The following is a 26879-nucleotide window of genomic DNA, read 5'->3' as shown; positions in this document are numbered from 1 at the left end:
GACATTCGCTAGAGCTGGTCGGGAGGATTTAAATTGGCAATGTTGGCGGGGTGGGCGGGTGGAACCAGGGAAATAGTGAGGAAAGAGATCAATCTGAGACTGGTACGATTGGGAAAGGGAGCGAGTCAAATAGTCAGGGCTGGCAGGGACAAAGCAGAGAACAAGGTAGGACTGCTAAATTAAACTGCATTTATTTCAATGCAAGAGGCCGAACATGGAAGGCAGATGAACTCAGGGCATGGTTAGGAATGTGGGACTGGGATATCATAGCAATTTTGGAAACATGGCTAAGGGATGGATAGCTGAAAATGTGTTGCTGGAAAAGCACAGCAGGTCAGGCAGCATCCAAGGAGCAGGAGAATCGACGTTTCGGGCATGAGTCCTTCTTCAGGAATCAAAGGGATGGATAGGATTGGCACTTAATATTCTAGGCTATAAATGTGATAGGAAGGATAGAAAGGGGGCAAGAGAGGAGGGGGAGAGGCATTTTTGATAAGTCTTAGCATTACTGTTGCACTTCGGGAGGATATTCCTGCGAATATATCCAGGAAAGTTATTTGGGTGGAACTGAGAAATAAAAAGGGGTGATCACCTTATTGAGATTGTATTATAGAACCCCTCATAGCAGGAAATTGAGGAACAAATTTGTGAGGAGACTTCAGTTATCTGTAAGAATAACAGAGTCATAGAGGTGTACAACACAGAAACAGACCCTTCGGTCCAACTTGTCCATGCCAATCCAATCTTTAGTCCCATCTGCCAGCACTCTGTCCATATCCCCCAAAACTCTTCCAGTTGCCTTTTAAATGTTGCAATTGTATTAGCCTCCACCACTTACTCTCACAGCCCATTCCACACACACACACACACCACCTCCTGCATGAAAAGGTTGCCCTTTCGATCTCTTTTATATCTTTCCCCTCTCACCCTAAACCTATGCCCTCCAGTTTTGGACTCCTCCATGCCAGGGAAGAGACTTTATCTATTTATCCTATTCATGCCTCTCGTGACTTTATAAACCTTTACAAGGTCATACCTCAGTCTCCAATGCTTCAGGGAAAAAGCCCCAGCCTATTCAGTCTCTCCCGATAGCTCAAGTCCTCCAACCCTGGCAATATCCTTGTAAATCTTTTCTGAACCCTTTCATGTTTCCAATAGGAAGGAGACCAAAATTGCACACAAGATTCCAAAAGTGGCCTAAGCAATGTCCTATACAGCCGCAGCATGACCTCCCAACTACTGTACTCAATACTCTGACCAATAAAGGAAAGCATACCAAACACCTTCACTATCCTATCTACTTGCGACTCTACTCTCAAGGAGCTATGAACCTACTCCAAGGTTTCTTTGTTCAGCAACGCTCCCCAGGACCTTACCATCAAGTGTATAAGTCCTGCTAAGATTTGCTTTCCCAAAATGCAGCACCTCGCATTTATTGGAATTAAACTCCATCTGCCACTTCTCAGCCCATTGGCCCATCTGATCAAGATCCTGTTGTAATCTGAGGTAACCTTCGCTGTACACTACACCTCCAATTTTGGTGTCATCTGCAAACTTACTAACTGTACCTTCTATGCTCGCAGCCAAATCATTTCTGTAAATGACAAAAAGTAGAGGACCCAGCACCGATCCTTGTGGGACTCCACTGGTCACAGGCCTCCAGTCTGAAAAACAACCCTCCACCACCACCCTTTGTCTTCTACCTTTGAGACAGTTCTGTATCCAAATGGCTAGTTCTCCCTGTATTTCGTGAGAACTAACCTTGCTAACCAGTCTCCCATGGGGATCTTTGTCAAACGCCTTACTGAAATCCATATAGATCCTGAAGAAGGGCTTGTGCCCGAAACGGCGATTCTCCTGCTCCTCGGATGCTGCCTGGCCTGCTGTGTTTTTCCAGCATCACATTTTTCAACTCCATATAGATCAGGTCCACCGTTCAGCCCTCATCAATCCTCTTAGTGACATCTTAAAAAAACTCAAATCATGTTTGTGAGGTATGATTTCCCACGCACAAAGCCATGTTGACTCTCCCTAATCAATCCTTGCCTTTCCAAATACATGTGCATCCTGTCCCTCAGAATATGCTCCAACAACTTGCCCACCACCTACAGCAGGCTTACTGGTCAGTAGTTCCCTGGCTTGTCCTTACCACCCTTCTTAAACAGTGGCACCAACCTCCAGTCTTCCAACACCTCACCTGTGTCTATCGATGATACAAATATCTCATCAGGGGACCCAGCAATCACTTCCCTAGCTTCCCACAGAGTTCTAGGGTACACCTGATCAGGTCCTGGGGATTTATCCACTTTTATGCATCTCAAGACACCCAGCACTTTCTCCTCTGTAATATGTACATTCTATATCTTCCATATCCTTTTCCACAGCAAACGCTGATGCAAAATACTTGTTTAGTATCTCCCCCATCTCCTTTGGCTCCACACAATGACTGCCTTGCTGATCTTTGAGGGACCTTATTCTCTCCCTCGTTATCCTTTTGTCCTTAATGTATTTGTAAAAACCCTTTGGATTTCCTTAACTCTATTTGTCAAAGCTATCTCCTGTCCCCTTTTTACATCCTGATTTCCCTCTTAAGTATACTCCCACTGCCTTCAGAAATGATTTACAACTATTTTGCCAGGGTTGGAGGAGTTGAGCTAGAGGGAGAGGCTGAATAGGCTCTGGCTATGTTATCTGGAGTGTCGTAAGTTGAGGGGTGACCTTATAGTGGTTTATAAAATCATGAGGGGCATAGTTAGAATGGATAGACATTCCCTGGGGTGGGAGAGTGCAAAACTGGAGGGCATAGGCTGAGGTTGAGAGGGGAAAGGTATGAAAGGGGCCTAATAGGCAACTTTTTCACACAGAGGTGGTGCATGTATGCAATGAGCTGCCACTGTACAATAACAGTGTTTAAAAGGCATCTGGATGTGTATAAGAATAGGAAGGGTTTAGAGGGATATGGGGCAAGTGCTGGCAAATGGGACTAGATTAGTTTAGCATACCTGGTTTGCATGGACAGGTTGAACTCAAGGGTCTGGTTCCATGCCGTACATCTCTATGACTCTATTCATTGAATACTTTTAATACGTATACATGCATTAATAAATTGTTGATATGGAGTTTGGGTCTAGAGTGCATGGATTGAGGTCAGGCAGAGAGAAAACTGTTTTTAAAGAGAAAATTGCAGTTATATATAACATTTTGTAAGTTATGTCAAACTTCACATGAACGCCAAAACAACAGAGAATTAGATAGGTAGACAATGAAAGTTTTTTTCCTAGGATGATGACATCAGTTTATAGGAGGGGGCATAGCTACAAATTAAGGGGGTGATAGATTTAAGACAGATGTCAGACAGGTGTTCTTTACTCAGAGTGGCGAGGGTGTGGAATGCTCTACTTGCCAACATGGTTAACTCAGCCACATTAGGAGCATTTAAACAATCCTTGAATAAGCACATGGATGATGATGGGTTAGTGTAGGGGGATGAGCTTAGATTAGTTCACAAGTCAGTGCAACACTCAAGGCCGAAAGGCCTGTTCTGTGCTGTATTGTTCTATGTTCAATATGTAAAGAAATTGGTGATTGTTTGAAATAGTTGTATAACCTAATTTCTGTGAAACTAAATCTTATTGTTTTTGAGAGTGTTTGGGATGAGGGCTAGGTGGATCTCATTGACTGTGTGCTTTTTGATTGGGGTTCTTAACCTGGTCCAATCAGGGAGCCCTAACTGACAGATGAAAACAGGAGATTCAGAGAGTCTCCTCATTCTAGGCCCTGATTTTTAGTTGGCTGGGAGTCCATGTTGACTTGGTGATGGGACACTGGCTTCTATGCAGTTATTTCAGTGTTGACAAGGGAAAACAGTTTGCTCCTGAAGAAAATTTGTTGCACCAGTCATCTTTGAGTTGGGGTTAGCATTTCTGGTATCATGCCTTTATTTGGGGAGCTTGACTTGTTCGATCTTGCTGTCAAAGACTGGACGTAGCATGGGGAAAGAAACTTTTTTTTCGAGATGAACAGCACAGCTGAAAAGCAATGAATAATCCTTCTGACTTCTTGCTGACCTATAGCATTTTCGGTTTTCGGAACCTAACTTTCTCTAAGGCAGCAGATACTAAAAAATGTCAAGAGCTGACAGATTTAATTAAGGAATATTATGACCCTAGGCCTCTAACTCTGGGTCATAATCGATTTTATTTGGCAGTTTGAGTAACAGGCAATCATTATGGGTTTTTTTTGATGCAATTAAGTCAATTGACAGAGGCGCCTGATCTTTTTCTTGCAACTTATCCTGGGACATTTTCAAACCAGGTTCAGTTCCTTTGACTTGGAAGTGGGTGGCTTGTTTTAAATCACAGCCCATTTTTTGCGCCCAGACCACCTTGGGAGAGACTCCTCCTCTTTCTAGCATCAAAGAAACCTTTGAGTCTGAGATGGATGCAGCCTTGATACCACTACCACCTGAAGAAGAGGAGGAATCCCTCCTGAGACACTCTGAACTATGATGTGGTACATCCCACCCACCACTCCCACATGTCAGAGTCAGGAATCAGATCTGGGGCAAAAATGTCCCAGGAGAATCTCCAAGGAAAACAACAGGCCTATATCACTGGACTTGAGGGAGATGCAGTGGTTGGAAAGAGGGCCAGGTGGATCTCATTAACTATGTGATCCTTGATTGGGATTACGAACCAATCAGGGAGCTTTGGCTGTCAGAGGTTCTGTTCGGTCTGAGAACTGGCTGTAAGGAAGCCGGACAAATGTCAACTATTATGAATGTGTAAATAAAGGGTGACTTGGTGACGGGATACTGGCCTGTGGGGAATTATTTCTGTCACAAACGTATATTTTCCAAGAGTGGAAAGAGCAGGTCTTGACATTCATGCTCAAAAATATGTCTGTAATTTTCAAAAAGTTGAGATTGCCTAATCTGAAAAAGTTTTACTCAAAACAAATAGTGCGAAGGCGGAAGTGGGTACTGCAGATGCTGGAGATTAGAGTCAAGATTAGAGTGGTGCTGGAAAAGCACAGCAGGTCAGGCAGCATCCGAGGAGCAGGAAAATCGATGTTTCGGGCAAAAACCCTTCATCAGGAATCACATCGGGCTCATTGTCCTTAATTGAAGTTCAAATAGTGCAAAACCTATTACCATAATCAGCCACAAGATGGAGTATGGCTGCAACAGATTAAATTTAAACTGAACATTTTTCATGGTCTTCTGTCTAAACAGTTACAAAAATTAGAAATCTTTTAACCAAAACACTGTGAAATTTATTTTAAAAAAAAGACTTTGATGGCTATTCATTGCAGCATTTTTTCTCTCTAATAAAAACATATCAATTGGATTATAAATGGAGAAGATTGCCTCTCTGTGGAAACTCTATTCATTAGCATTTACCATTGATGTTAATCCAAATTTCCTGACAAATTAGCCATGTTATCCTCCATAAATCATTAAAAAATGCAAACACATTTACATCTGTATCTGTCTCTGTCCTTTTATCTATGAATGCAAATCAATCACCCCAAGATTTTAAAACCATAAAATTGCAGATTTTGAACTGATTTGGCATGACTTTCAGTAGTTGAGTTCATTTTTAAATTATCATGCTACATCATCAGTATCAGTAAATGTCACTGGTTGCTCATATTTTCCATGGTTTTCACTGACTTTAAATTAGTTTTATGGAAGCAGTAAACATACTGGCATTTCCAAACACTGATTAATTACATTGTGAGATTTTTACTTAATAATTAGAGTGGCTCCAATTGGTTAAGTAAAATGCATTTTCCTCAATAAGGGTATTTTTTCTAATGCCGACAGGTTGTGCCCACAGTATTTTAACATTAATTTGGTGATTACATTTCTGTCCCAGTGTGTCTGTAATAAAGATTGACCAGCAGTCATAAAATGTAGGAAATCCATCTTTTTACTGTGTCATTTTGAGTCTTGCAATTGAGGTCTGAAAAAGAATGGTTTTATTCTTATTGTCTTATCGTTTCTGATGCTCCTGAGCATTAAATAACTTGTGACTGAAGAGAGTGATCTGCTTTGTCAATTCTGAGAGTTGCCACTGTTAGTTGGTAACATCCAATTCAAATATTTATGGGTTTAAGTTCCACCTGAGAACTTGAACACAAAATCTGTGCTGGTACTCCAATACAGTACTGAGAGAGATCCTAACTGAAGCCCAGTGAATCTCTCAGGCAAGTGTAAAAGTATGTAAGTTAAAGAAGATATCTTTCTGACAATAATTATTAGGAAGCTGTTGAAACTTTTAAGTTTACAGCAGATCAGATGACAATTTTGCCTCGTGTGTGCATTTGCTGTTTGCTCAGTTAATCTGAAGTTAATCCCAATATCACATTTGTTCCCTGTAACATTGTAAATATTTATTCATTTTCCTGCTATGGTTCAGCTAGATAGTTAATCTTAGCCAATATATAATGATATTATGGGGTCAGTTGGTAAAAGACACAGAGATGAGACATGCATTATCAGCAAAGAAATTTAATGCATTTTTCCATTTTCAGGGACCATAGAAGAGAAAATTTATCAGCGGCAGGTCAGTAAACAAAGTTTGTCTGGAACAGTGGTTGACCTAAAAAAGAAGAGTGAGCATGCCAGCTTTTCTTTAGAAGAACTTCGAAATCTTTTCCAATTAGAAGAGGATACTAATTGTCTTACCCATGACCTCCTGTACTGCAACTGCTTGAGAAATGGACAGCCAATAGGTAAGCACTGGGCTTTGTTGAGCATCATAAACCTATTTTAATTAAGTGCTGATAAAGTAGAGGTATGCAATTATTACAGTAGAAGTAGGCCCAAGGTAATAAGATGTAAAACTTTTTGGTATAATGCCCCTTCAGATTGATTATCTTTGAATCAAGAGTACCAGCACTTGTTCAAAGTAGATACGTTTTTCCTTTTTGACATTCAACTTCTAGTATCTGCCCTTCTCAGAATCTATTGACTTATGTGAATTTCTGTGACCATCCACTGAGAATTAACCTGAGTTGATACATCTACCATTTATCCTTCTTGCTGCAGAGAAGCAACTAATTTCTCCACTGACTTTATGACGACGTTTTGGAATCTTCACTGAGGAATCTTGAGCAACATTACCAACTTACATTTATGACACCTTCAGCACAGTGAAACCTCACAAGGGATTCATAGGGACTTCATCAAGCACAAATTGCCATCAGGCCACACAAGGAGATATCAAGACAGATGCAATAAGTTTCAAGGAGCACCAGAAAAGAGAATGTAGTGGTAGAGATGCAGAGAGGTTTCAGGAAGGAATTCCAGAGGATAGTCTTGATAAGTGGAGGCTGAATTGCAGATGACAGAATGCACAAAAATTGGGAGTGCAGTAAGTGGTTAAAGAGCTTTCATAGGATTAGAAGGGAATTCAGGGATAACATAGAAAGACAGGAGTCATTTGACGCTTTGAACCTGTTCCAGCATTCAATATGAATATGGCTGATCATCAAACTTGGTCCAGAAATTGGAACCTCATTGTGTGCATCATAACCTGGAGGTCCTAGTGAAGGGGATAATGCAGACACAGTACATCCTCCTTCCTAGGAACACCAGAGGAGGCAACAACACTAGACCATTCCAACCTGATCTGACCACCGAGGTCATTTCAGGCTCATCCATTTGAAGGTAGCCCAAAAATATAGGAAGAAGATCAATAACCTCTTCCACTCTACCAGTGTAATTGCCAACATCCTGCTACCTCATTCTATTTCTGCCATTATCTCCACCCCCCCCCCCAAAAAAAAAACAAAATTCAAGCTCTACCACTCATACTTGCCTTCAGAATATTCCCTCCCAATCCACAACATTCCAACCATGGACGCCCTCCGCTCTACATACTCATTCCCACCTGCGCTGAAAGCAACAACTCGACCAGGCACTTTCAAGTCCTGTTAAAACTGCACCTCTCACATTTCAGGAAGCCTACGTTAGGTTGGAAATAATCTGCATGGTTGGTGGGCCCTTCTCACCATTTATGAGAAGAACATAAGAACCATGAGCGGGAGCAGCCTGCTCTGCCATTCAGTAAGATCATGGCTGATCCTTTCATGGCCTCAGTTCCACTTACCTGCCCTTCACCGTAACCCTTAATCCCTTCATTTTTCAAAAAATATCTATCTTAGCTTTAAAAACATTTAATGAAGTAGCGTCAACTACTTCACTGAGCAGAGCATTCCATAGATTCACAATCCTCTGGGTGAAGAGGTTCCTTCTCAATTCAGTCCTAAGTCTGCTCCCCCTAATTTTGAAGCTCTGTTCTCTTGTCCTAGTTTCATTTGCAAGTGGAAACATCTTCTCTACATCTACCTTACCTGTTCCCTTCATAATTTTATATGTTTCTAGAAGAACCCCCCCCCCCCCCCCAACATTCTTCGAAATTTCAATGAATATAATCTTGTTCTACTCAGTCTCACCTCATAAGCCAATCCCTTCAACTCCGGAATCAACCTAGTGAACCTAGTCTGCAACCCCTTTAGTGCCAGTATATCCTTTCTCAAATAAGCAGATTAAAACTGCATGCTGTACTCCAGGTGTGGCCTCACCAACACCCTGTACAACTGCAATATAACCTCCCTGTTTTTAAACTCAACCCCTTTCGCAATGAAGGACAAAATTCCATTTGCCTTCCTAATTACCCATTGTACCTGCAGACCAACCTTCTGTGATTCACACACAAGGACACCCAGGTCCCTCTGCATAGCAGCATACTGTAACTTTTTACCGTTCAAGTAATAGTCCTTTTTACTGTTATTCCCACCAAAATTTATGACTTTACATTTATTAATATTGTACTCCAACTTCCAGGCTTTTGCTAACTCACTTAAAGTATCTATGTTCCTCTGCAAAGTTTCGCAGTCCTCTGCACACTGCTCTGCCATTCACCTTAGTGTCATCTGCAAACTTTGACACGTGACCTCCAACTCCATTTTATGTAAATTATGAATAATTGCGGTCCCAACACTGATCCCCGAGGCATACCCGTAATTACTGATTGCCAACCAGAATAGTACTCATTTATGCCCACTCTTTGCTTCCTGTTCGTTAGCCAATCTTCTATCCTTGCTAATACTTTGTACATAATGCCATGCATCCTTATCTTATGCAACAGCCTCTTCTGCAGTACCTTGTTGAAAACCTTTTGGAAATCTAGGTACACCAAATCTACTGGGTACATGTTGTCCACTGTGCTCGTAATGTCTTCATAGAATTCCAAAAAATTAGTTAAGCATTACCTGCCCTTCATGAACCCATGCTGCAACTGTCCAAGGGGTCTATCTAGATGCCTTACTATTTCTTCCTTGATAATAGACTCAAGGATCTATGGAGGTTTCGCTACCTAGTCTATAATTCCTCATCTTTTGTCTATTGCCCTTTTTAAACAGTGGCATCACATTTGCTGTTTTCTAATCTGCTGAAATTACCCCAGAGTCTAGCGAATTTGAAAAATTACCAAAGTGCACTTGCTATTTTTCCCACTGTCTCTTTCAGTACCCTAGGATGTATTCCATCAGGGCCAGAGAACTTATCTACCCTTCGCTCCATTAGCTTGCCTAACACTATTACTTCCATGATAATGATTTATTCCAGATCCTCAACTATCTTTGTCAATTAAAGGCATGTTATTCGTGTCTTTCACTGTGAAGACTGACACAAAATACCTATTCAATGCCTCGGCCATTTCATCATACTCCATGATTAAATGCCCCTTCTGACCTTTAGCATTAACAGATACCTTTGCAGTATCCTTGAACATGGGTGAGGTCCTGGAGGACTGGAGAATTGCTAATGGTGTCCTCTTGTTTAAGAAGGCTAGCTGGGATAATCCAGGTTAATTGTAGACTGTTGAGCCTGACGTCAGTGGTAGGAAGCTGCTGGAGAAGATACTGAGAAATAGGATCTATTTATATTTGGAAGAAAATGGGCTTATCAGTGATAGGAAACATGGTTTTGTGCAGGAAAGGTCATGTCTTACCAACTTAATTGAATTATTTGAGAAAGTGACAAAGTTGATTGATGAAGGAAGGGCTGTAGATGTCATATACATGTACTTCAGTAAGGCGTTTGATAAGATTCCCCATATAGGCTGATGGAGAAAGTGAAGTCACATGGGGTCCAGGGTGTTCAAGCTCGATGTATAGGGAACTGGCTGGCCAGCAGAAGAGAGAGTAGTAGTGGAAGGGAGTTTCTCAAAATGGAGAACTGTGACCAGTGGTGTTCTACAGGAATTCATGTTGAGACCACTGTTGTTCGTGATAGACATAAATGATCTGGAGGAAGGTATAAGTTGTCTGATTACCAAGTTTGCAGATGGCACTAAGATTAGTGGAGTGGCACATAGTGAAGGGACTGTCAGAGAATGCAGCAGAATATAGATTGGAGAGTTGGGCAGAGAACTGGCAGAAGGAGTTCAACCTGAGCAAATACGAGATTTTCATTTTGGAAGATCCAATTCAAGAGTGAACTATCGGTAAATGGAAAAGCCCTGGGGATAATGGATGTACAGAGGGATCTTGGTGTTAAGGTCCATTGTGTCCAGAAGGTGGCAATGCAGGTCGATAAAGTAGTCAAGAGGCATACTTCATTGGACAGGGTATTGGGTACAAGAGTTGGCTGGTCATGTTACAGTTGTATAGGACTTTGGATCGGCCACACTTAGATTTGGATCGGCCACTGCATCCAGTTCTGGTCGCCATATCACCAAAAGGATTTGGATGCTTTGGAGAGGGTGCAGAGGAGGTTCAACAGGATGTTGCCTGGTATGGAGGGCACTAGCTATGAAGAGAAGTTGAGTAGATTCGGATTATTTTCATTAGAAAGACAGAAGTTGGGGGGTTGGGGAACCTGATTGAGGTCTACAAAATCACAAGAGATATAGACGGTGGATAGCAAGAAGCATTTTCCCAGATTGGGGGACTCAATTACTAGGGGTCACGAGTGCAAGGTGAGAGGGGAAAACTTTAAGGGAGATCTGCATGTTACACAGAGGGTGGTGGGTGCCTGGAACGCGTTGCTAGCAGAGGTGGTAGAGGTGGGCACGATGCCGTCATTTTAGATGTATCTGGACAGATACATGAATGGGCAGGAAACAGAGGGATACAGTTCCTTAGAAAAAATTAACAGGTTTAGATAGAAGATCTGGATCAGTGCAAGTTTGGAGGGCCAAAGGGCCTGATCCTGTGCTGTAATTTTCGTAATTTTTTGTTCGTCCTCTAAAGGACCGAGATTTATTTTAGTCACTCCTGTTCATTTTATATATTTATAGAAACATTTGCTATCTGTCTTTATATTCTGTGCCAGTTTTTTCTCATGTTCTGTCTTAATTTTCTTTATAGCTATTTTTCTGGCTTTCTATTAACCTTTAATGCTTTCCCAATCTTCTTGTTTCCCGCTGAGCTTGGACACTTTGTATGCCTTCTCTTTCAATTTGTTAGCTTTCCTTATTTCCTGAGACACACATGGCATATTACCCCTTTTCTTACAGTCCTTCCTTTTCATTGGAATATGCTTCTGCTAAGCACTTTGAAAAATTGCTTTGGAAGTCCTCCACTGCTCGTCAACTGTCCCACCATAAAGTCTTTGTTTCCAGTCTACTTAGCCAAGTCCTCCCTCATCCTGTGTAGTTTCCCTTAAGCACAGAATCATGTTATTGAATTTTATCTTCACACTGTCCATCTGTATTCAAAATTCAACTATACTGTGATTGCGCCTTTCAGGAGAATCCCAAACTATGATATCATTAATTATTCTGTCTCATAACACAGGACCAGATCTAGGATAGCTTGTTCCGTGGTCGGTTTGGTTCCATTACATTACTGGGAGAGGATTCTGAATCTGACCACGCCAACCAGCTAATACATGTCCAAACACCTGGACAGGTATTGGAGGCTGCCTTTTCTTTACTGTTCTGAGAACCCTGAAAAAACTCTCTTGACTGAATTGAGGCTTGCTATCAACCATGAGATGCTTTCAGGCTTTGTGCCTGCAGGAATCATCAAGGCTAGACAGAAGTAATATAAGCCAGGTAGCTCTGGTTGAGGGGAAAAAAGGCACTGAGGCACAATATGATGTTTTGTGGTCTCACTAAGGTGCTTAACAAGTTCTAACCCTCTTAACTGGCAGCCTGCCACTCATGGTGAGAAACTCTACCGACATGCTTAGCAAAACTGTAGAAAACGCTTGTGACTTTGAGATGATTTTTTCAACCTTTTCATCTGATTCTGCCCCAAATTTCATCATAGCCCAAGTCACATGGCCTTAAAAGATTCCAACCTGTATTTCAAGTCACAAAATGTTTAAGTGCATCATGTATATATAATTATCGGAAGACTATAAGTAGACCATTCAGCCTGTCAAGTCTGCTCCACCATTCATTGAGACCATGGCTAATCTGGGAACCTTCAATTCCATTTCCTGCTTTTTCTCCATAATCCTTGATTCTCTCACTTATATATAAAAAAAAATCTGTCACAGAGTTGTATAACATGGAAACAGACCCTTTAGTCCAAGTTGTCCACGACAAACAGATAACCTAAATTAATCTAGACTCATTTGCCAGTATTTGGACCATATCCATCTAAACCCTTCCTATTCATGTAGCCATCCATCTGCCTTTTAAATGGCTGTAATTGTACCAGCCTCCATCATGTCTATTGGCAGTTCATTCCAAGCATCCACCACCCTCCGTAAAAACGTTGCCCCAGAGCTCCTTTTTATCTCCTTCCCTCTCACCTTAAACCTGTGTCCTCTAGTTTTGGAGTTCCCTACCCTGGGAAAAGGCATTGGCTATTCACCCTATTCATGCCTGTCAGATTTTATAAGCCTCCATAAGGTCACCCTCCAGCCTCCAATGCTCCAGGGGAAATACCCCTAGTCTATTCAGCCTCTCTTTATAGCTCAAACTCTCCAACCCTGGCAACATGCCTGTAAATCTTTTCTGAACCTTTTCAAGTTGAGCTACAGCTTTCCTACAGCAACGAGACCAGAATGAGCACAGTATTCCAAAAGTGGCCTAATCAATGTCCTGTATAGTCACAACATGACATATTCAATGCACTGACCAAATAAAGGCAAACGTACCAAACATCTCCTTTACTACGCTATCTATGTGTGACTCCATCTAAGCCCTGAATAGTCTTAAATATCTAACCTCTGCAGCCTGCTGTGGCATAGAGTTCCGCACATTCACCACCCTCTGAGGAAGAAATTCCTCCTCATCTTTTTTAAATGGCCACTCCCTTACTCTGAAATTATGATCATATGTCCCAAGCTCTCCTACAAGGGGCAACAACCTTTCCACAGCTACCCTCACAAAACCCTTAAGAATCTTGTATGTTTCGAAAAGATCATGTATGATTCTTCTAAACTTGAGTACATGCCCAGTCTACTCAACCTTTGCTCAAGAATATCCTTTCATACTCAAGATCATCTAGAAAACCTTTTCTGATCTTCCAATAGAATGCTCCCACTAATGTCTTTTTTTTCCCATTTGTTATTTCTTACCACCAACCATGATTCTACATTTTCCAATGAAAGATCATTTCTTGCTATCATGTTTATTCCATTCTATATTCACAAAGTTACTCCACCACACCAAAATTTTGAAATCTTGCCCTTTGAAAAGTCAGAAACCTGTGAATATTTGTTTCCCAGCTTTGATCTCCATGTAACTGTCTATAGTGGCTATAACATCATACCCATTAATTACTGTTCTATTATATTTGAGATAATTCATTTATGTTCTTCTGAATTTTATGGGCATTGAAGTAAAGAGCCATTAATTTGGCCTTGTTGCCATTCTTTCTCACTTTGATCATATTTGCTTTTTTTAAAGGTTTATGCACTCTGTCCATTGCAGTCCCACTCTGGGAATCATTGCCTAATTAACTGCCATATAATGTTGCCCTAGTCTTCTGCTTTATCAGCCAATGTGTCTCTTCTCCAGAACCCTCCTCCAATCTTCTCCCCACCCCATCAATTAGATTAATGCTCTCTCTACAAACTAGTTATTCACCACGACACTGTTCCCAGCATTATTCAAGTGAAGCCCATTACACAGTAACAGTTCCCTTCTATCACAGTATTGGTGCCAGTACCCTGTGCACTGAAAGCTTTTCCTTGTACACCAATTGTTCAGCTAAGCATTTAGATCAAAGAATAATATGGCACCGGAACTGGACCTTTGGCCCTCCAAACCTGTGCTGACACATTTTGCCTTTCCATACTTGGCTCCGAAGGGCCTGTTTCCACACTGTAAGTTTAATCTAATCTAATCATCTGTGTCTCTGGAAATTGTTAATTTAACCAATCAGCTGCTTTATTTCTGTAAAAACAATCAAACACCCCACTCCTTTCTCAATTTAACTCTGAGAGATGCTTAACTACAGCACTTTCAGGAGCTAAGTTGCATTAAATTGGCTACCTGTATTTGCTCACAACTTAAAAGGTCTATCTGAGCCACTTAATGATGTTCTAGCTTCAGATGATTCTTAATTAATTTGCTCTTTCACTGCAAAGTTTGGAAAAAAGAAATCTTTTAAGGTTAGCACCATCAGAATTTAAACAGTAGATTTCAGTTTCATGCCAACAACAAACTAAATTAAACTGAATCAGATTTGTAAAAATTGAAATTTTAGACTTTCTTACCCAGAAAATGCATGCACTCAGTCTCAACTTGAACTCAGTTTGCTTGCTGAATGTATACACTCTGAACATAAAGTTAGTCAATTGATGAGGGTCTAATTTCAGCTGGTTCTTAATTAGTCTGCTCTTTCACTGCAAAACCTTGCTTAAGGCTAGCTTCTGAATATTTCAAGCTGTAGGTTTCATTTTATTGTCAACTACTAACTATTTTAGACTTATACAAATTGAAGATTTAGACTTTCTTACCCACAAATACACACACAGACCTATTGTTTATCATATGTTGGGATAACACATTGACCCAAATCTGCCAACATGAGTCTAATCCGTATCCCCAATTTAGTTCCAGATTTATTTTTATTGCCTAATCTAGAAAACATAAATAATTTCCATCAATCTCTCTCGCTGGTTCTGGCATTAGTCTGCTTCATTATGGGATTAATGTGAAAAAAAGTTAAAATTTTCCTATGCAGACATGCATGTTGTTCACTGGCACCAGCAGTTTTCTTTGCATTACTGGATTTAGCTATGTTGCTTGACTGCTGAATCTTCCTTAGTATCACTGATGCAGAACTGGAATGTTCAGTGGTCAGTTAAATAGTTGGCCGATAGTGAAGTAATTTTGTTCAAAGCATCATCATCCTGATGTTATCACACTGTCTAAAAGGCCAAACTATTATATAAATTACAGCACGTAAGTAGATTTAAAGATTGGCCTGGAAACTCTCCCCTTACTCTTGTTGATATATTGAATGTGCAGTATGTTAATTGTGCCTTACTGTGGTATATTTCATTCTGAGACCTTTTAAAAATCAGTTTGTTTGCTTTTCTCAGATTCTGCTGCCTTTTTTTCCAGTATTACTTGATTTGAATTGATTCCTGATTTTCCATTTCTGTTTCTTTCAAGCCACTCTTCATATTTCTGTCTCCTGATTTACCCTCCCTTAAAGTCCTTTCTCTTACTACAGGCTCTGGTTACCCTCATTTTAGTTGCATTATCATCATCATCTTTCTGAAATTCCCCAAAGTGAACGCTGGATAATGTGTCATACCAAAGGTTGAACTTCACCAGTTTTAACTGTCAGAACTGTTCTGAAAATATAAAAACATTCAACTGAATCTCTAATATTTAAATGAATTCATGCTTTCATTCCAGATAATCTCTCTACTAAAAACGCTGCAACTCCTAGAGCCTGTCAACTTGGCCATACTTCAAAGAGGTCTGATGCCCAAAAACACCTCTCTATGTCAGATCTGATGTTCTGGAAACATTTTTCTGGAGGAACTCAACACTTCCCTGATCCTGTTCTTGAAAAAGTTAAAGAAAATATCACCTTCATCTTTCAAAACACAACAAAACCATCGGCCATATCCAGCTGAGGAAAGGATGAAAATATGTACACATGCAATTAAATTTGTAATTGGATTTACCCTTTTTTAGGAACTTGGTTATAAGTTCTGGATAAATATTTTGGCACTGTACTCACCCTGTCTGAGTTCGTGGGGTTTACTTTGTATTTGTTTTTTTGCAGTTTATGAACTTGATATCACTGATTAAACAAGTACAGAGTCAGCAATCCATCAGTTTGACTAGAATAAACTCCCTTCAGCCCATCCCAACACCATCCCTTAATTCCAACTATTTCTCAGACCAACCACTCTGATGCTGATTTAGTGTGATAATATTGACATTGTCAGTTCGTGCCCCATTATTTTTGCATAGCAAATTGACATATCATCTGGGGGCCTTATAATTGGATACTTGCCCTGCCAATCTTCTCAGGAGACTCTAGTAATGAGAGTGAGTGGAAATACAGACACTAATTCAGTTTGCTGGAAGTCATAGAGACTGTTAAAACAGACATTGTGAGTAAATTTTGTTTACTTTGCAGTTTGCTATAAAATATTCTGTATGGTTGTAAGCTCTGATGATCATAAGTATAATTCTGTTTCTAGCTCGCTGTTGACAGACACTCCACACATACTTTCCAGTAGGGGTCAAATGGCTAGAAATAAACTGTACTTGTATAACAAATTTCGCATCTCCAGGACATCTCAAAGCTTTACAGCTGATAATTTAATTTTAAAAAACCTTTGTCCTGTAGGTAGCAAATTTGATAGAGACCAAATCGGATTCCACCCTAGCCCTGAAGCAGTTAGGAGAATTTCACTCAACTAGCTCATCACTGGTCAGGGATCAAACCTTCCTGGTTATACTTCATAAAAAATAAGGTCTGAATTTACTTGTTCAACTAATGGGGGAGCTAGCATGCCAATATGCGGGAAGTTTATCATGTAAAGAAGTGGATTTATGTTTTATTTGGAAAGGGAAAATAAAAGATTCTTACATTCAGACAAAATCTATAACTTTTATTTGTGCGAGCTGGTGAATTGTAGAGTCATTAAAAGATCTGCTCTGCCTGCAAAACTGTTCGTGGTAATGCTAGTGACAATCCATTTCAGTAAAGCTGTTTTCCTGTAAGATGTTCAATTGTTCTCTATTTCATTGTTAACTCAGAGAAGATTAACATTACTGTAGTGATTGGAACAAGGGCCAGGTGGATCTCATTGACTATGAGATCCTTGATTGAGATTGTTAATCTGAAGTGAAAGTGAGTATTGCAGAATACAGGAGATCAGAGTCAAGAGTGTGGTGCTAGAAAAGCACAGCAGGTCAGGCAGCATCTGAGGAGCAGAGAATCGATACTTCAGGCAAAAGCCCTTCATTAGGAATGAGGCTGGGAGCTTCGGGGGTGGAGAGATAAATGGGAGGGGGCTAGGGCTAGGGGTAAGGTAGCTGAGAGTATAATAGGTCGGGGGGTTGATGCAGATAGGTGGAAAGAAAGAAGGACGGATGGTGCTGAGCTGTAAAGTTGGAACTGGAGTAAAGTGGGGGGGGGGGGGGGGAGGGAGGGGAAATGAGGAAACTGGTGAAATCCACATTGATGCCATGGGGTTGGAGGGTCCCAAGGCAGAAGATGAGGCGTTCTTCCTCCAAACATCAGGTAGTAAGGGAGTGGGCATGGAGGTGGCCCAGGACCTGCAAGTCCTCGGCAGAGTGAGACGGGGAGTTGAAGTGTTCGGTCACGCGGCAGTGGTTGTTAACCTGAGCCAATCAGGGAGCCTTGGATTACATAGAAACAAGAGATTCAGAAAGTCTCATTCTAGGGACTTGCTCTGAGCTGGCTGGTCAGAACCTGTGTACTGTGCACATGTAAACAAAGGGTGACTTGGTGATGGGATACCAACCCCTGCAGTTATTTTAGTGGCAATGAGAGAAAACAGTACACAATTGAAGAAAATTCGCTCACAGAGTCATCTTTGAGTTGGGGTAAGCATTTCTGGCACCTTGTCTTTATTTGGGAAGCTTGTCTTGTTTGATCCTGCTGTAGAAGATTGGGCCCAGTATGTGGAAAGATCCTTTTCCGATGAATGACATTGAGGCCAATGAAAAACGATGAGTAATCTTTCTGACTGCTTGCGGACCTGCAGTAGTTGGGTTATTAGGAGCCTTACTTTCCCTGTGGCACCACATGCTAAAACCATTCAAGAATTGACATTTATAAGTAGTATTACGACCCTAAGCCTCTAATTCTGAGATGCTATTAGTTTTATTTGGCAATTTGAGAATGAGGGGAATCCATATTGGTATTTTTGACAAGGTTAAGATAACTGGCAGAGGTATGTGATTTTGGATCAACTGGAAATGAGATCCAACTACTACCGGGCTGCGCGTTAAAAAGTCTGGGGATGTAGGCTGCTTCTTGTAGGTTCTCCTGGGATAGTTTTGCCTCAGACCTGGTTCCTCCAACTCTTGACTTGGACATAAGCAGTATGTATCAGACTGTAGCCCGTCTCTTATGCCAAGTGTCTCGGGAGAGCTTCCTCCTTCTCTTCAGGCAGTAATGCTATTGAGGCTACATCCATCTTTGATTCTGAGGTTTCTCAACAGAGAGGGAGAACCCACAGTTTGTGACAGTCTTTCTGGCTGTTCTAAGGGGCCAGGTATGTTTTGCTCCTGCCCTGTTTGTGAGGTAGCAACTTTCCAGTAATCCACGTGTTTATTCAGGACCGTCTCACCTCCATGAATTTTGTGTGACACAGGACCTGACTGCATTTCGTACCCTTGCAGGGCCACTTCTGTGACTCCAACACCAAACTTCATCTCTTGAAGTAACTGTTGGCATTCCTACTGCTGCTTCAATTGCGCTTTGAAAGTTTGCTCAAATAGTATTTAGCAGTGTGGTTTTAGCATACACTTACTGAAATCAGGCCGAGATACAGTCCTTGTATCTTGTTATTTACTAGGATTGTCTCTGCAAATATATTTAAAATATTCCAAATCATATTTAAAATATGAAATGTTTTATGTCTTATTTTTCACAATGTTGAAAAAGTGGCTTTTTCAGGAGATAGGATGATAAGACCATAAGAACAGAAGTAGATCATTCAGTCAATTGAGTCCATTATGCCATTCAGTGAGATTGTGGCTGATCTGATCTTCCTCAATTTGACTTTCCGACCTTTTCCCCATAACCCTCGATCCCCTTAATATCTCAGTCTTGAATGTTGTTATCAACCCAGCAGTCTGCAGTAAAGAATTATACAGATTCACCCTCGGAGGAAAAAAAAATCCTTCCATCTCTGTTTAAATGGGCAGTCCCTAACTCTCAAATGATGCCATCTGGTCCTAGACACACACTCAAAGGGAAACAGTCTCTCTAATTATACCCTGTCAAGCTCCCTAAGAATCTTGTGTGTTTCAATAAGGTATCCTCTCATTGTCTGAAACTCCAACCTTTTCAACATTTCCTCATAAGAAAATCCCTCCAAACTCAGGATCGACCTAGTGAACTGTCTCTGGATTGCCTCCACTGTCGATATTTATTTCCTTAGGTAAAGCGACCGGAACTGTTCACAGTATTCCAACTGACTAATGCAGCGATACTGGACAATATCCAGACCAGGACTGAAAAGTGGCAAGTAACATGCACCACCAATGCAATGCACTGACCATCTCCAAAAAGAGACAATGTAATCACCACCCCTTGACATTTAATATTGTTGTCATCACTGAATCCCCCCTATCAATATTATCATTGACCAGAAATTGAAATAGACTTGCCACATAAATACATTGGTCATAAGAGTAGGTCAAAGGCTTGGAATGCTGCGGCAAGTAACTCAACACCTGACTCCCCAAAACCATCAGCGATAAGACACAAGTCAGGAGTGTATTAGAATAGTTCCCATTGCCTGGATCAGTGCAACTCCAACAACTCTCAAGAAGCTTGACACCATCTAGGACAAAGGAGTCCACTAAGGACACTAAATCCACAAACATTCAGTTGCTCCACCACAGATACTCAGTAGCAGCAGTGTGTACTATCTGCAAGATGTAATATAGATATTCGCAAAAGATCCTTAGATTACACATTCTAATTCCATCTAGAGTAGTAGATAAATTGGAACACCACCTGCAAATTCCCCTGCAAGCCACTCACTATCCTGACTTGGAAATATATTGTCACTCCTTCACTGTTACTGGGTCAAAATCCTAGAATTCCATCACTAAAAGAACCTGGATTGCAGCAGTTCAAGAAGGCAGCTCACCATCATCTTCTCAAGGTTAACCGGGACAGGTAGCAAACACTAACCCAGACAGCAATTTCCACGTCCTACTAGTGAATTTAAAAAAAGTAAAATTTATCAATCTCTTCCTTTAATATACTCAGTGACATAGCCCCCAAAGCTTTCTGAGGTAGAAAATTGCACAAGTTGACCATCCTGTGAGTTAAGAAATATTTTCTTATCTCAGTCTTAAATGACCTACTCCATATTCTGAGACAGTGACCACTCGCTTCAGGCTCATCAGGTGGGGAAGCACCTTCCGTGCATCTCGTCTGTCTCAAATACATTTCAGTCAGATGCCTCTCATTCTCCTAAACTCTAGTCAGTGCAGGCCCAATTGAACCGATTTCTCATACAGTTCACAATATAACCCAGTGTATATTCCTCAGCCTAGCTTCATTGTCTTGTCAAGCTATCTTTCAGATAACCCTTTCATCTCAGTATGTGAAATATCATACAAGTATGAATTTAAAACAGAAGAAACAAATTTCTTGATACTGATTCACTTGTCTGGTTTTGATTTATTTGGTAAAGCACTAATTTTAGTGCAGACTGTTATTTTATTCTGTATGGGTCTCCTGGAATTATCTCAACCTGTGGCTAGGTGATCATGGCAATTATTTTCAGTCTTTAGTTTTAAACAAAAAACATCTTATTCCATGAAAAATCTCAGGTATGACAATCAGATACTGTAAGTTGAAATTCGATAGTTCCTATGTTATAATACTGGTAAATAATCCCCAACTGCTGAACTGGGTAAAGTCACCTATCTCAATTTAGGTAAAAGATTATAAATGTGCTTCTGCATTACACAATATGTTTCTAATAAACCCATCAAGTGAATATCTTCTAAATATTTTTAAATATGAACGTGTTTTCTCAAATATTAAATAAAATAATAACAATACTATATGTTCAGACAAAATAAACTTTATTTTTCATTTCTGTTGACAGTGGCATGTGCATTTTAGTGTGATTGCAAATAAAAATGCATGATATTTGTGAAATAGTCCTCATACTGAAGCTGTGATTGTGGCCTGGTGATACATTCCATCAGGGAAGGTAAATTTCTTCCATGGGTCCTTTATAAGAATAACTCTTAATTTGAATCAAATTAAAGTAAGGTGATTTTCTTTCAGGAGGATGATATAAATGAAGGATGGATCAATCAAGACCACATTGACACATTTCATATCATCTTGGGTAGAGATTTAGGAATGATCAATAAGGAAGCTTCATCCCAGCGTAGCAGAGTGAAGAGAATGAAAGGTAATGTTGGAGGGAGGTTTTGCTATTTTAGGTTCATGCGTGACTATCAAAATGTCAGTTGAATAAACCATGGAGAAAAGACTGAAGTTGAGAGATGAAATGAGGACAGCGTTTGATAGTGTGTGGCATCAAGGAGTCTTCACAGAATCCAAATAATCACATTATTGCTTTACCAATGATGTTCCTTCCATCATAAGGTCAGAAGTGAGGATATTCAGCAATCAGTGCATTGTGTTTGGCACTGTAACATTTCACATACTGAAAGACTCAATGTTTCTATTTTTTTAAATGTCCTGTTGTGAGATGGAGTACTGCTTGCTAGGCCAGCATTTATTGCCCTCCCTAAACGCCCTTGAGAAGAAGATGCTGAGTTGCCTTTTTGAATTTGCGTAATGTTTGGGGAGTAGGAACACTCACATCAATATTGGGATTGGAATCCAGGAGAAGTGATATACTTCAAGCATACACCATGCTGACTTGTAAATGGAACTTGCAGAAGGGTCATGTACCTACGTACCTGATGCTCTTGTCCTTCTAGGTGATAAAAATTGGTTTAGAAGGTGTGTTAAGGAAACTTAGATTAATTTAAACAGTGCGTCTTGTAGACAGTGCATACTGCTACCATAATGCGCCAATCATGAGGTGAGTGAATGTTGAAAATGGATTGCTGTTGAGAAAGCTTGTAGCTTTAGATGTGACACATCTGTTACAGAAGATGCGGGAAAGCGCTTGACCACAGTCGTGGGGGTGGCATTTGTTCAGAAGAATTAAAGATATGTGTTAATGTCAATGGGTCGGTGTAAATAAGGTGATAGCATTTGTTCACTTGTGGAATGTGTGGCAGTACTTCCTTCTCACCCTAGGGCTGGAAGATTGCACATTTTCACAGTAGGATATCGGATAACTAAAACTTCTGGTTATATCGAAAATTCTTAACAAAGCTCATACTCAATAGGAAAATAACTTGTAATTTAATAAGCTGAGTGAAATAAGCACATAATAGAACAGTCCTAATATATTTTCATGTGTACCACAATGAGCAGTTTTGAATTATGAAAGTCAGCTCCCTCATCTTGACTGTTCCGGGAAGTGAATGTCTCATTACCCTTACAGGCTAGGAAAACATGAAGGCTGAAAGCTGGAAGATGTTCATGTGTGAGTGAGAAAGAGAAAACATTCTTCTATAAATTACATTCATTGACCCAAGGGTTCAAGGGACATGGAGAGAGGGAGAGAGATAGGACGGAAGCTGGTGAAAAGTTTAACTCTTTATGATCTGATTTGAGTGTGCATTGGCTTGAATTGGATTGAATGTGTGTGTGTTATTCCCTAGAGTTTGAGATCTGGGAATGTTATGTATTTAATTTGTATTCTGGGAATCTAAGATGATTTTAAAAGGAAAAAGCCATTTTGTAGGACAGTGATACTGAACATGTTAGCTGAGCAAGATTACCTCATGACCTTTTCCCACATAATTTCGACTAGTCTCTTGTCATGATGTACTAACCAAAGCAATTGACCATCTGGCCGAAGTTGATCCAGGGTTCCCACTTTGATGTGCATGTAACTTAATTAGTCAAGCATACTCAGCCCTGTCAGAGTTTCTCTTCCTCTGCAAACTTTTACCATTTTATTGCTGCTTATCTGATTAAGGACATGTGGCATTTTTGTAATTTTAATATCAGTTTCTGTATAAAGTTAGCTTGTTTGCAGTAATAAGCGCGAGGGGGTGTTAAGCCAAAGAGAGGTCTTAGGGTTAAGAGCTGCCACCACTCCTCTGCTATAGGCTTTAGAACCTCAGCTCAAGTCTGGCTTGTAGGTATCTATATAGTGTAACATTTATGCCATTGGTAAATAAAGGTAATAATTTATACTAAACTGTCTGTAGGAGTTATATTCCAGATTACCACAGAGTACAATCTCCAAGAAGAACCATGAGAGGCTACAGATCAAGTCCATTAGGGATTTCCTGAGCGACCTCAGATAGGTTCTTTAACACTGTATTTCTTGTGTTGTGGAAGCTGCACTGATATTGGCAAATGAAAAATATTCCATTACACTCTTGACTTGTGCTTTGGGAGTGAGTTACTTGCCACAGTAGTCCCAGCCTCTGACCTGCCTTTGTTGCTACAGTATTAATAAGGTTGTCCAGTTCAGCCTCTGGTCAATGTTAGCCACTAAATTATTGATAGTGCTGGGATTCTGTAGTGGTAGTACTAATGAATGTCAAGGGCAGATGGTCATTACCTGGAGGCAAAAATGCTAGTAGCTTTCAATTAGCCCCAGTCTAAATGTTGTACAGGTTTTGCTATGTTTGGACATCAATATCTGAATAGTTATGGATTTTGGTGAATATTGTACTGTTATCAACAATATTCTAACTTATAACCTTATGATAGGGAAGCTAATTGATAAAGCAGCTGAAGATAGTTGTACCTAGGACACTGCCCTGAAGTATTCCAGTGATGACTTGACTCAGAGGTGAATGACGAGGTAAAATCCATTAATGACGACCGACTTGACATTGACATTTTTTACAAACCCACCGACTCCCACAGCTACTTGGATTACACCTCTTCCCACCCTATCTCTTGCAAACATGCCATCCCATATTCCCAATTCCTCCGCCTCTGCCGTATCTGCTCCCAGGAGGACCAGTTCCACCATAGAACACACCAGATGGCCTCCTTCTTTAGAGACTACAATTTCCCTTCCCATGTGGTCAAAGATGCCCTCCAATGCATCTCGTCCACATCCCACACCTCCGCCCTCAGACCACACCCCTCCAACCGTAACAAGGACAGAACGCCCCTGGTGCTCACCTTCCACCCTACAAACCTTCGCATAAACCAAATTATCCGCTGACATTTCTGCCACCTCCAAAAAGACACCACCACCAGGGATATATTTCCCTCCCCACCCCTTTCCACCTTCCGCAAAGTCCGTTCCCTCCGTGACTACCTGGTCAGGTCCACACCCCCCCCCCCCTACAACCCACCCTCCCATCCTGGCACTTTCCCCTGCAACTGCAGAAACTGTAAAACCTGTGCCCACACCTCCTCCCTCACTTCTATCCAAGGCCCGAAAGGAGCCTTCCACATCCATCGAAGTTTTACCTGCACATCCACTAATATCATTTATTGTATCCGTTGCTCCCGATGCAGTCTCCTCTACATTGGGGAGACTGGGTGCCTTCTAGCAGAGTGCTTTAGGGAACATCTCCGAGACACCCGCACCAATCAACCACACCGCCCCGTGGCCCAACATTTCAACTCCCCCTCCCACTCTGCCGAGGACATGGAGGTCCTGGGCCTCCTTCACCGCCGCTCCCTCACCACCAGACACCTGGAGGAAGAATGCCTCATCTTCCGCCTCGGAGCACTTCAACCCCAGGGCATCAACGTGGACTTCAACAGCTTCCTCATTTCCCCTTCCCCCACCTCATCCTAGTTTCAAACTTCCAGCTCAGCACTGTCCCCATGACTTGTCCGAACCTGTCCGACCTGCCTAGCTCCTTTTCCACCTATCCACCCCACCCTCTCCTCCCTGACCTATCACCTTCATCTCCTCCCCCACTCACCCATTGTACTCTATGCTACTCTCTCCCCACCCCCATCCTCCCCTAGCTTATCTCTCCATGCTTCCGGCTCACTGCCTTTATTCCTGATGAAGGGCTTTTGCCCGAAATGTCGATTTCGCTGCTCGTTGGATGCTGCCTGAACTGCTGTGCTCTTCCAGCACCACTGATCCAGAATCTGAGGTGAATGACTTCCAGCAATCAGAACCATCTTCCGTTGCACTACTAAAACATGAATGATGGGGCGATTTTCCCGATTTCTATTGCCTTTAGTTTTGCTTGGGCACTTTGATACCATTTTCTGCCGAATACTGTCATGACATCAGGAGTGAACATTCTTCTCTCACTATGTATTCATCTCTTCTGTCCATGTTTGGGATGTAACGAGATTTAGGAACAGAGTGGCCCTGGTAGAATCCAAACTGAGTAGGTTATTGCTCAGCAAATTCTACTTGATAGTACTGCCAGTGGCACCTTCTAATACTGTACTGATGATGGGGGAAAAAATTGAGCATGGATTTTATCTTGCTTTTTGTGTTCAGTACATGTCTGAGCAATTAGCTGATGGGCAATGATCATCTTGAACAAAAGAGAATATAACCATTTTCACTGGCATTACTATCACTGAATTCTTCATTATCCATATCCATGTAGGTAACTATTGACCAAGAACTTAACTGGGCCAGCCCTATAAATACTGTGGCAACAAAAGCAAGATGGACACTGGAATTCTGCAGTGAACAATTTACCTCCTGACTCCCCAACACCTATTCATCATCTGCAAGACACAAGGCAGCAGAATGATGGAAAACCCTGTACTTGGCTGGGTGAATGTAACTCCAGCAACAACCAAATACTTGACAGGATCTGGACCAAAGCATCATATTTGGACAGTATCCCTTCCAACAAAATAAACATTCAGTCAGCATACCACAGCAACAGTGTGTACCATATATTAGATGCAACATCAATCCAAGAGTCCTTCAACAACACTGGTCTGGAAAAAAGAAAGCAGACAAATTGGGACAACACTGCCTGCAAGTTCTTTGATGTGCAGGTGATAAGACTAAATATTAACCTTGCTGGAGAGCTTGATCAAATACTAGCTCTGCTGCAGAGAACTTTGAAAACCCGGTTTAGCAAAGCTGTGGGAATACACCATAAAATAGTTGGTATGCTGGGCAGCCTGTCAATTACCTTGATTTAATAGCTTGGAATGTGGAGGAATCCAGTGTGTCTGGGTTTTGCAGATCATTGGGCTTATTTGCCAAATGTGAAATGAGTGGTCAGCTTTCTAAATAAGACAGCAGTGTCAAACTTAATGGAACTTCCCCAGGCAGTTTTCATGGCAGCCAGCCATGGATGGATGGTTATAATATTTAGCTCTGGATATAATATTGACAGGAACTTCCAGAGTGTCACATTACTCATGCACTGTCTCATGCAGAGCCCAAGGTGTGTTGAGACAGTCTCAGAGAAAAAAATATATGAAAGGCACCTGCTCTCCTCACTCCGGATGACAGCATGCATGCCTCACCAGTACTGCCCTTGTTAGGTGCCATAGATAGCTGGAGTAAGCTGCCCAGTGCAAGACAAAATGCTGCAGTCAGCAACTAGGCTCTTGCAGGACCTACAGTGACTTGAAGTCATCCACCATGTGACCTCACTCAATGTTTCACGTTCCATCTCCCAAATAGAGCCCATAGTAGCCAA

At 41.2% G+C, this 26879-nt stretch overlaps 1 protein-coding gene across 1 annotated transcript in view; it reads left to right on the top strand.

Annotated features, from left to right (window-relative positions):
• rad54b (RAD54 homolog B) overlaps positions 1–17049 on the top strand; it is a 205160-nt gene extending 188111 nt beyond the window's left edge. The window contains exons 13-14 of the mRNA XM_060823670.1: positions 6538–6738; positions 15846–17049. Of these exons, the coding sequence (XP_060679653.1) occupies positions 6538–6738; positions 15846–16069 (425 nt within the window). The 3' untranslated portion in view covers positions 16070–17049. The remainder of the gene's footprint in view (positions 1–6537; positions 6739–15845) is intronic.
• The last annotated feature ends 9830 nt before the right edge of the window (positions 17050–26879 follow it).

The sequence above is a fragment of the Hemiscyllium ocellatum genome, chromosome 4 (genome assembly GCF_020745735.1).
Source record: "Hemiscyllium ocellatum isolate sHemOce1 chromosome 4, sHemOce1.pat.X.cur, whole genome shotgun sequence".
NCBI classification, from domain to species: domain Eukaryota; kingdom Metazoa; phylum Chordata; class Chondrichthyes; order Orectolobiformes; family Hemiscylliidae; genus Hemiscyllium; species Hemiscyllium ocellatum.
This window is presented reverse-complemented; position numbering and strand designations above follow the sequence as displayed.